We start from the raw sequence: 10,978 nt of genomic DNA, 5'->3' as shown, positions 1-10,978 counted from the left end.
TGTTTTGAAGTTCTTGGGTTTATATAAATGTCATGTTCTTATTGTTTTGAACCCGCACATCAATGGAGAAGGAAATTGATGATATTGTAGTTTGTTACAGAGGAAAGTGGGAACAAACAAAAGGAGCTACTGAGTATGTTTCGTTTGATTGTGGACGACAAGGTGTATCTCCATCTTTGAGGTTCGGTTATTGTGAGTTTATAGATTTGGTTACTAGTCGTTTTAAAGTAGGTCATGTTAAACGATTATCTTATAAGTTCTGTAATTACTCATATCCGGTGGATATACACGACGACTATGACATGAAGCTTTTTCGTATCGGTAAAAAAGGAGACGACTAGATTGTTATGTTAAACTAGTCAAGACGAGTTTGTTACTAATTATTAACTACTCGTATTAGTAATGTAAACAAGGTAAACTAGACGCGACAAGTTAACTACCAATAAAGTACTCGTATCGGTAATAAAAATCTGGTAAACTTATCAGAACGAGTTAATTACTAATAAAATACTCATCTCGGGAATATAAACAAGGTAAACTAGTCAAGACGAGTTAACTAGATATGAACTACTCGTATGAGTAATGTTTACCAGGTAAACTTATCGAGACGAGTTAATTAACAATAAAATACTCGTATAATGGATGTAAAGTAATCGTTGACCATATCTATTCGTAACGACTAGTTGACCAAATAAACTAACCATTCCGGTTAGTGTTTTGAAAAACAAACCGGTTCGATGCATTTGGTAATCAAACTCATCGTCATGGTTAGTTTGATAAACTACTCGCGACTCTTAAGGTTTTATAATCTGCTCGTCGCGACTAAAAGATATCTTATTTACTCGTGGACGTTGATTATGAGGCTTTAAACTTATTTAATCTTTACGAGTAGATGATTAGTGAAACTAGTCGTTACGGTTAGTTTACAGACACGTGGCAAATTTTTATTGGTTATACAAACTACTCGTTGACAATCATAAACTATTCGCCACGACTAGTTTATAATACCTATTTTGAGAATTTGTTTGAAATAACACATAAAACCTGAAAAACGTATTCATAAACGCATATTTTGAGAATTTTTCCTAATTTTTGTTGTGGCGTGTGTAGATAAAGTAGGTGGAAGGCACGGAAATTAAAAAAATAAAAAATAAATAGCAAAGTTATCGCTTTATTGTAAAATACCATAACTCTAACCGTATTCAGTGGGGGCTTTATGGTTTTAGCTTTTGTGCAGCGCGTGTTCATCTTCATCATCGTGAACACAATGGACTCAGACGCATGTTCTTCGATTGTTCGTCTGAATATAGGTACTCACATTTTTTTAACTTTCAATTTACTACTTCACTCGAAATCCTCTGTAATTTGGCTCTGAACTGATGGATTAAATTAGGTTATTATTATCAGTTAAGTTTAGGATCGATTTATTAGGTTATCAGTTGGTTTAATATCGCTACCGAAACAAGTGGAAATGATCTGTTGAGTAGCTTGTCACCTGGTTAATATTATATTTCTGCCAAAACAAGTGGAAATAATTAACTGATTAGGTTATCAATTGTTTAATTAAATTGTGACAGGTGGAAATGAATTTTTAACTACTGTTGATACCCTAACTCTTAGGGAGCCTCAGTCGATGCTTGCTGCCATGTTCAGTGGTCGTCACACGGTTTATAAGGATCCCGAGAAGGTAAGTATGTATTCCATATAACGTGATCTTGATGACGTTTGATGGGTGATATGCTTTGATCATTTTGTGTTTTTGCAGGGGCATGTGTTTGTTGACAGAGATGGGATGCACTTTCGGCATATTTTAAATTGGTTGAGGGACGGTGTGGCTCCCAACTTATCCGAATCAGAGTATTCCGAGCTTTTGCGGGAAGCAGAATTCTATCAGCTTCTTGTAAGTCACTTTTTTTTATCTTCATTTAATTCAATTATTTTGTCAGAAGAATTGATAATACCTTTTTTAAGTTATGGTACTTAATTAAATAATCTTTTTTTTTATTTTACTAATTCAGGGTTTGGTGGACAAGATAAATGAGGTATTGACTAAGAAGAAGGAGGATGAACAAGTGGATTCTGAGTTTACACGCGGTGATATTATTAGATGTGTACAGTCTAGTTGTCGCAAATTTAGAGGAGTAAATCTCTCTGGGCTTGATCTTTCCAAACTGGTATCATCAAATACATATTGTTATGTGACTCAGTATTTATCAAAATATGTATCTTATGAAGTTATAAACTACTATCTTACCATTGCACGGATTCATTTTCACTTATTTTGACATATGAAATCTATCAAAATAACAGTGGTTACATATTTCATTCTCTATGATTATATAGATACTAGCTTTGTTCACATTAGCTTTTAATCTTGTATTTTTACAAGTATTAAAGGAGAACATACGTAGCATCCCTTTGTATTTGTTTTTTTTCAATGTTTGATTTATGATGATGATTGCAAATTAAAAAAAATGACTTATCATGAACTAGACTCTTTCACTAGTGAATGTTTTACTAAACCTGTTTTTCTCATTATGACTTATGCAGGATTTGTCAAATATGGATTTCATCTATGCACGCCTCAAAAATGTTAACTTCTCACTTGCTTATATTTATCAGGCTTTATTTCAGGTAAATTATTTGACTTGGTAAATATTTCTTGTTGGGGCGTGTATACATATATTAAATATTATTGTTAGGCACATATATTTATTTGTCTGTCTTTTATTTGATCTTTTTTAGTCATCAATTTGAATTACAATTATTTTTTCTACTTTTATTCAAGCACGCAGATGCTGAAAAAGCCATTTTTGACAACACGAGTTTGAATCGGTAAGATTCTGCAAACATCTCATTTGTTCTTTTTGATTCAATTATTAGGCAACTGAATTGATTTGGTCTTTCCTAGGGAAGTTGTAATTTCACAGGGGCTAATCTTCGTGGATCTCGTATGACGGGGGCTATTCTTCAGCTTGCAAAGTTACAGGGTAAGTATATCGTTTCTTTTAATTTACTAAGTTCATTATTTATATCCCCTCAAAACTTGGTATATATATGCATTTTCTTTATGAAAGTTATGGCCAACTTGTACTAGAATATAGAAGTTTGGAGGGTTAGGAGAAAGGGAAGAGTTTAGTGGTCATGTGTAAATTATATATAGTGAAATTGGTAAAATATAGTTTAAGTATATTAGCAGACTTTGGTTGCAGTGGTATGTATGAAAATTCGTCTTTATTGAATATCTGGTTTGTATAATGATGAATAATGAAATGCAATGCTAAGCCAAGAGATTTTGTAAGCCATTAGGTTATGTACGCAGTCGAGATTATCATCTTCTGTCGGTTTATAAGACGTTTTTTTTTAATATATTTGCAGGTGCAGACCTGCAACATGCAAATCTCGAGGTATGTTTAATTTTTTATTGAATACATATTTTAATTGGCGGTTCTAAATCTAAGTGATTTTATAATCAGTATGCTGATCTCACAAATGCGAATTTGGAGGAAGCTAATCTGAAAGGCGCTAATTTAAAGGTATACATATATAGAGAAAAGATCCTATACACTAATGCTTATCGTACAAATACGTACGCGAATTCCGTTTTTCACGAATTGATCCATGAAATCACAACCAAACATCTCGGAATCGTCAATACATATCCAATCAATTATTGCTTCACCGAAAAAAAACAGTTTTGGATGTTAATCGATCAATTTTTCACTTTTTTTCACAAAGATGGTTTTTGAGCGTTTAAGGTTTTGTGAGCGTTTTAGGTTTTTTCCTTTGAGCGTCTCGCGTATCTACCGTACGTTAAGCATTAGCGTACAGTAACTGCACCCTACACACACACACACACACATATATATATAGATAATAAGGTTTAGGCTTAGTGTTTTACTGTAAATTTTGATTGATTATTTTTTCTTTATACACGTAGGGTGCCAATTTTACTAAAGCCAGTTTAAAGGGTGCAAATCTTCGATATGCTAATCTTCAGGATGCAGCAAGTACCATTGATATTGTAGTGTAGTACACGGGTCATATGAAAACTGAGAATATTAGTTTACTAAATAATAATTGAACGGAAGACTATCAGTCGAATGTCTAAAACACCCTTTAGTATTGTCAAAGCTAAAGATCTTGATTATTAGTAGCAAATGTCTAATTGATCCTTCTGTAGGTTTTGGAAGGGGCAAATTTGATCGGAGCAGATTTACTTGGGACGATTAGATGACTATGAGTTGATTTTACAGCACAAGAAGATTGTTGGGTTTCTTTTGTTTTATTTTTCTTTACTCTAATATACTTATTTGTAGGAGTCAATATGGTATTTTATATGCTGTTCTTTATTAGATATGAATGAGTGTTGAGCTTGAATGTAATTTGGTTAACTTGTTTCATTCGTTCATATTGACTATTTATTATATTTTGCAAATTGTCGTTCAATCTGCATTTTGAAGCTGATTGCCCTAAATGGTTGGATAATCGAACTCTTTAAACACGTACTCACTATACATGTTTTGGATGCATTAGTTTGATTTATTGTTTTTAGGTTATGGTTAATTTTAGCCTATTAGTCGAATGATTAATAGTATTAGTTGACCTGTTTCAACTAATTCGTTTTTGTTATTAATGATTTGTTTTACAAACCTATTATATGCCTCCATGACCCATTTCAACCAATTCATTTTTGTTATAAATGATTTGTTTTTACATATCCATTATATGCTCCTATGGACGAAAAATCCTGGATCTGTCACTGCGTGTACACTTCGCATGCAAAGTGGGTGCATTTGTGAGTTGTGACAGTGTGAGAGAGACATCCCACTAGGACCACCGTACATGGCTTAGTGTATAATTTTTATATTATCCAGTTCTATATTACAAAATTTGAAACATAAAAACATACTAATGATTACAATGCCATTAAAAAGTACATATTAAACAAGGATTAGGCTTAAAGTGAGCTTAAAGTAATGGATTGAAACTGTGGAAGACTGAAAGTAGAATTAAAGTTATTGGGGGTCTATAGTAAAACAAGTGGTTTAAAATAGTTCAATTTTGGCCAGAGGGGCAACCGCTTATAAGCTATTATAGAATGACATGTTAAATCTTGAATTGAGTTGGGCTTTAAACGACATGGGCTTAACATTTAAGCATGAGTAGGCTGGCGAGCCTTAACGAAACTCTTATTAAGTCATAAATATAATTTTATTGAACATGCGTTTGAATAACTCATAAAAATCATATACACGTATTTGTAATAGAAAATAAGTCATAAAATAAATTTAGTTTAGTCAAACCAAGCTTGAACTAAAAATAGAGCTTGAAATGTGCCGAACTCGAGTTTAAGCTCGAACTCGAGCTCTTGTAAGTTAAACGAAGGCAGAAAAACCTATTTTCCAAAACAGCCTATGTCAGGTAACCACTTTCCATTACATTTTTACTAAATCTACCATTCCCAGAAAAAAATAAATAAATTCTGTTTTAATTTACGTCATGAGTTGTATTCTCAAAAGTCATTGCACCATACCAAAGTCAAATAGGAATGTGAAAGAAAAAAAAGTATAGGGGACATTTAGAAAAATAATCAAAAGTAAAAGGAAACATTTGATAAATTGTTGGACATTTAGGGTTTTAGCTGATACATATATATATATAATGCGTGTTCATTAATTACTGTTGATCTTCATGGGTTGCACCAAAAACATCGAGATCACAATGAACTCAGACGCCTGTTCTTCAGTTGTTCGTCTCAATATAGGTTATTAATTGTTGAATTTAATATTGTGTAAACGATCTATTGATTTGGTTATCAATTGTTTAATTAATTAATTAATATTGCTTCTGAAACAGGTGGACGTGAATTTTCAACTACTATTGATACCTTAACTAATAGGGAGCCTGAATCAATGCTTGCTGCCATGTTTAATGGTCGCCAAACTGTTAGCAAGGACCCTGAGAAGGTAAGTAGATATGCATGCATGTGTTGGTTCGGGCCCAAAATCACACACTCTAATACAAACTTATGTACGTATGTAATTATGTATATGTGAATATGAAGATAGAGAAGCTTGCAAAATTTCACTCTATATTTACTAATGAAGGGTTACTACTTTGTTGATAGCCATACATGATAACAACGTGGGAACATGCAAAATAATAAAATACTACTTTTCCTAACAATCTGGTACAATTAAAAGACTAGTTCTTTTACTCAACGTGCATTATGCATATTCCAAATCTAACAAACTCGGTCAAACTCAACGTCCATTTGCCCTCATACGTAGCTAACATGGATAACCCACTTTCCGCTATCCAAACCATGACCCATTGACTCGTACTCGGGTCTTAACCCGTGTGACCCGTAAACAAACCGAATAACCGACCCAGATCCATAACCGTCAAGATTAATCCAACAGCATGCAACATGTTTGTCATCAAGATCATGCACATCCCGTTTAATCTATTGTTGATAAAAGCGAAAAAAAAATCAAAATTTTTTAATAAGTAAAAAAACCAATTTTTTTTTATTTTTCATTCTGGTTTTATAATTAAAAAAAACCTGAATTATACACATATGTATATTTTTTTAATCTTGATTTACATAATATACACATATATACATTATCATTTATCTTAATTGTACATATGTGTATAAAGAATAATATGTATAAAATCAAAAAATAAGTATTATACATATATGTATAATTTTGCTAAACCGATTTTTTTTTTTATATTTTTTTTTATTTTTCTTATGAAACCGGGATGAAAAATAATTTTTTTTGGTATTTTTACTTTTTTTATTTTCACTTTTTTTTTTGTTTTATAATTTATTTTTATTTTTCTTAAAAAGAGTTTTTTTAATGGTACTCCAAATTGGTTATTTCAAAATGTTCTCACATGATCCCAATTCTATATATATAACTTGTTTTTTTTATTGTTCTTGGTCAAGTTGATGAGTAATATGATTTGATCATCTTTTTGTATCTTTGCAGGGATATGTGTTTGTTGACAGAGACGGGAAACACTTTGGACATATTTTGAATTGGTTGAGGGACGGTGTAGCTATCGGTTTGTTTGAATTGGAGCGTTTAGAGCTTTTACAGCTTTTGCAGGAAGCAAAATACTATCAGCTTCATGCAAGTTTATTAATGAGCTAGCCTTCTTTTGTTACAGGAATTGATTCTACTTAAGTTTAAGTTTTGTATGGTAATTATTTTAAATTACTAATCCAGGGGTTCGTGGACAAGATAATTGAGATTTTGAATAAGGAAGATGAAGTACGAAAGGAACCTGACTTAACGCGTAGTGATATTATCAAATATACTGCAAAATCATCTCGTGATTACCAGTATTACAATTTTAGAGGAATAAATCTCTCTGGGCTTGATCTTTCAAACCCGGTATGATCAAATACTTGTTGTTATGTGATTCAAGAGTATTTGTCAAATTATGAATATTATAAATTTGGAAGATGCTTGATGAGTTGATGTTATGATGTATGCCATATCATAGAGTACTGAATTTCTAACTATAAACTTGTTTTTCCATTTTGACTTATGCAGAACCTATCGACTGTGAGTCTTGACTATGCATGTCTAAAAAACGTTAACTTCTCAAAAACTATTCTTGGTATTAATTTTCAGGTAATTTATGTGACTTGGTTACTAAAGAGTTGTTGGTGGGAGCATCTTGTACACATATTTGTAATATAGTGGTTTATATATCATTGTCTTTGAATTTATCTTTTTTGTTTGGTCATTAATTATGTATTCTACTTCTATTCAAGTACGTGGATGCTGAAAATGCCATTTTTGACAACACAAATTTGCATAGGTAAGATTCTACAACCCATTATTTGTACTTGTTATGGTACACATGCTTTTTACAAGTTAGTCTTTTTGTGAGTTAATTTTTGTTTCATTATTTGTCATCTCAACTGATATGGTCTCTTTCCTAGGGAAGTCGTGAGTTCATAGGGGCTAATCTTCGTGGAGCTCATATGGTGGACGCTAATCTTCGCCATGCAAAGTTACAAGGCAAATATCTCTATGTTTTTTTTACGAAATTATTAAGTTCATTTTATGTTTCTACTCAAAACTTGGTAAAATATTAATACGGGATACTTTGAGAACTTGATGATTGTAAGAACTTTAAGAATTCAATATGGACTATACAGTGGCTGAGATTAAATATAACTAAAAAATGAATCAGGAGGATTTTTTTATGATTACACAAGTTTAAATGTTAGTTACAAATGTGTAAAAAGTCGATTCGGTGTGTAAAAAATACTGTAATTTTTTTACGTTACTTATACTTACATATTACATATGTGTCAGTGAGCTGTCGTATCTTTGGTCAGATCTTTTGTCCATACCTCGTCAGGTACAGTACAAAAGATCCTCCAGTATCGTACGGACTGGCTCATTTGTGCGGGAGTATTCCCGGCTTTGGGCGGGAGTGTTCCCGGCTTGCTCACTCCTTCTTCAGGTGACATTACTGAATTATTTAAGAGTTAAGTGCCTTGTGCGTGTAGCCTTGCTGCGCGGGTAGCCTTCCCTGATGGCTTGTATCCGCAGATGCGGGAACAGGCGGAGTACTTCACCATTGGGAGGCTTTTCCTGCGGGAACAGCTTGCGTACTGCGCGTAAGGACGTCACGTCTCTGAGCATGGTGGGTCCTGCGGATCCAGTTGGTTTCTGCGCAGACGTCTCTCTTCAAGGAGTCTTGCGAGTTTAGCCTTTGCGCAGACGTCCCTGTTGAAGATGAGTCTTGCGGGTTCAACTGCGCAGACGTCTTTGAGGTGAGTCTTGCGGGTCCAACTGGGCTCTGATGGGACCTACCTCTTCAAGTCCCCCCAGTCCAATGTTCTTCTCATGAATTGTTAATAAGTGAAGTGAACTTTTGGACTTAAGCAAAGGGTTTTGAAAATGGTTTAGTTTTAAGGTTTTCCATGGGGATTCTTCCCGCGGAAGTCCTAATGTCACGCAGAAATTCCCGACTTTTCTGCTTGATCTTTGGGTATGATGCGGGTAGGTCTGTAACCTCCTCGCAAGTCAGGAGCGTTGAGTTCCACTTGTATAGATTCTCCATGAGGTTTTGGTAGTTTTGAACATAGTGATCAATTATGTTTAAACAACCAATTCCATCTTTGGAGCTTCAAACAATCTAGTTCTCGACGTTCCCGCTATGCGGGGATGTTATTCCCGTTTCCGCAAGCATGGCCCAGAAGATCCTTCTTGGTTTCAATTCCCTGCGGAGTGCTAGGTATGTGAAGGGTTTCGCCTTGACACTGTACCCGCACTCGTCTTATAGTTACTTTACTTCCAAGGTATTCCTGGCTTCAATTCCCTGCGGGTGCTAAGTATGTGAAGGGTTTTGCCTTGACACTGTACCCGCACCCGTCTTATAGTTACTTGTTTGCCAAGGTAAGGGGTATAGTCCCGCTTAATTTTGAATCTTTTTGAAATTTGAAGAGTTGGTGAAAGGATAAGAACAGTCCAGACTGTTGAAACGTCGTCCGACGGTTTCTTCTGATAGTGTCAGGACGTGCAGGAAGTTATGACGACGTGACAGTATATGGTCATTCCAGACGCTTTTTCAGGCGCGTGGGCGCAAGTTTTCGGGCGCGTGGCCGCGAAGTTTCCGGCACGCGTCCTGTCAACAGCTGTTGCCAGCTTGCTTTTTCCACGTGTCATAGTTTCATTGCACCAGTGTTTTCCTCTCTCTTCCGCATTAAATTCATCGCATTCATTGCGATGAGTATATAAAGGGAGGAGAGGTTGCATCTTAATCCACACTTTCACTTCTTTCTTCAAGAGATTTCCGGCGAATACTCTAACCTTTCTGTCGAACATTCTCCTGAAATCGTTGCCTTTCATCCTTCCAGAATGTCTTCTTCTCATGATGTTGCGGCTACTGCCGAGGAGTCTGACGTGTTCGTAGAGAATCCGTCGTCCACGTCGGACAAGGATGACAAGAGTACTGCTGGCGAGTGCCAGTGTGCTCTTCCGGCCGACCTCTATCAGTATGTCGTCAGGAAGTTCATGCTCGAGCCTTTCGAGCCTGAGTTTCCTACACCTCACCAGACGGTGTACGATGCCCCCAAGGGCAAGATAGGGGTGTACGCTGCATTCTTCGTCTATGGGAATCTCAGGTTCCCATTGACGAAGTTTGTATACCGTGTTCTGGAGAGACACGGTGTGCATCTGACTGAGGTACACCCAATGGCGATCGCCAAGATCCGCCATTTCGAGTGGGCGTGTCTCATTCTGGGTGTGGAGCCCCATGTTGACCGCCTGATGACCTTCTATTCTTGGAGGTGCATCCAGGGGTGGTATACCTTGGTCAATCGGATCAAGGGTCTGAAGATCTGTGCAACCGAGCGCAGTCTTCGGTCTTGGAAGCGGGAGTTCTTCTATATCTCCGCTCGCGTCGTCCCAATAGCGATGACGTTTAAGAACGGGAGAGCTCTCCCGAACCTTCACGCCTCCAACTATGAGGAGGCGGAATGGTTCGCCAAGATTTCCCGGATCCAGTCACCGGTTTACCGCTTTGCGGAGTCCGGGATGGTGATGCTCGGGATGAGCCGGGTGTGGAAGAATGCTGGGGCGGAGGCGCCGCAGATTCCCATCGTCCTTGAATACGGTTTGAACTCTATCCCTTACGGTATGCTTCACATCTTTTTGCTGATTTAGGGTTTATCCGCTAAACTGTTTTTTTTCTTTTTTCAGAGGGAAACGATTTGCAATCGCTTCTGTACCCGCGGGAAGCTGATGGTCCCGCTCGGATGGGTACCCGTGCTCTAGATGAGAACGAGTTGCCCATCCTTGAGCAAACGGCGGATCGGTTCGTGGAGGTCTACCCGCCGGGCCACCCGATTCTAAGTGCCACGCGGCCAGGTAAGGAGTTGTTTAACCCTAGACCTGTCAATGCTCAAACCTCTGCTGGAATTCCCCTAATCTTGTCATCT

The 10,978-nt window shown here is 36.3% G+C and overlaps 2 protein-coding genes across 3 annotated transcripts; both read left to right on the top strand.

The window, feature by feature from the left end:
* Positions 1-1,224: 1,224 nt before the first annotated feature.
* Positions 1,225-3,218, top strand: LOC143622783 (FH protein interacting protein FIP2-like). Of its 2 annotated transcripts, none has more exons than XM_077093836.1 (7): positions 1,225-1,310; positions 1,578-1,687; positions 1,766-1,900; positions 2,019-2,174; positions 2,551-2,634; positions 2,789-2,835; positions 2,917-3,218. In XM_077093836.1, exons 1-7 carry the CDS (start codon positions 1,268-1,270, stop codon positions 3,095-3,097), a joined length of 756 nt encoding a protein of 251 aa, XP_076949951.1. In that variant the 5' UTR covers positions 1,225-1,267; the 3' UTR covers positions 3,098-3,218. The 2 variants fall into 2 exon arrangements, with proteins under 2 accessions (XP_076949951.1, XP_076949952.1); XM_077093837.1 differs by lacking the exon at positions 1,225-1,310 and adding an exon at positions 1,314-1,431 and having other exon boundaries at positions 1,488-1,687.
* Positions 3,219-5,145: 1,927 nt separating this feature from the next.
* Positions 5,146-7,443, top strand: LOC143622782 (FH protein interacting protein FIP2-like). The gene is made up of 4 exons (XM_077093835.1): positions 5,146-5,767; positions 5,860-5,969; positions 7,002-7,145; positions 7,242-7,443. The coding sequence occupies exons 1-4, from the start codon at positions 5,695-5,697 to the stop codon at positions 7,413-7,415; spliced, it is 501 nt and encodes a 166-aa protein (XP_076949950.1). The 5' UTR covers positions 5,146-5,694; the 3' UTR covers positions 7,416-7,443.
* The last annotated feature ends 3,535 nt before the right edge of the window (positions 7,444-10,978 follow it).

Source organism: Bidens hawaiensis, unplaced genomic scaffold (genome assembly GCF_021521415.1).
Source record: "Bidens hawaiensis isolate Kalapana, Puna unplaced genomic scaffold, B.hawaiensis_p1.1 tig00003244_1, whole genome shotgun sequence".
NCBI classification, from domain to species: Eukaryota; Viridiplantae; Streptophyta; class Magnoliopsida; order Asterales; family Asteraceae; genus Bidens; species Bidens hawaiensis.
This window is presented reverse-complemented; position numbering and strand designations above follow the sequence as displayed.

Excerpts from the sequence above, each read along its gene's own strand:
- LOC143622783 (XM_077093836.1), top strand. The coding sequence starts at position 1,268 with ATGGACTCAGACGCATGTTCTTCGATTGTTCGTCTGAATATAG. Across the intron at positions 2,175-2,550 it reads GGCTTGATCTTTCCAAACTG|GATTTGTCAAATATGGATTT; the intron begins GTATCATCAAAT and ends TGACTTATGCAG. Across the intron at positions 2,836-2,916 it reads GACAACACGAGTTTGAATCG|TTGTAATTTCACAGGGGCTA; the intron begins GTAAGATTCTGC and ends TTCCTAGGGAAG.
- LOC143622782 (XM_077093835.1), top strand. The coding sequence starts at position 5,695 with ATGGGTTGCACCAAAAACATCGAGATCACAATGAACTCAGACGCCTGT. Across the intron at positions 5,970-7,001 it reads TTAGCAAGGACCCTGAGAAG|GGATATGTGTTTGTTGACAG; the intron begins GTAAGTAGATAT and ends GTATCTTTGCAG. Across the intron at positions 7,146-7,241 it reads CAAAATACTATCAGCTTCAT|GGGTTCGTGGACAAGATAAT; the intron begins GCAAGTTTATTA and ends TTACTAATCCAG.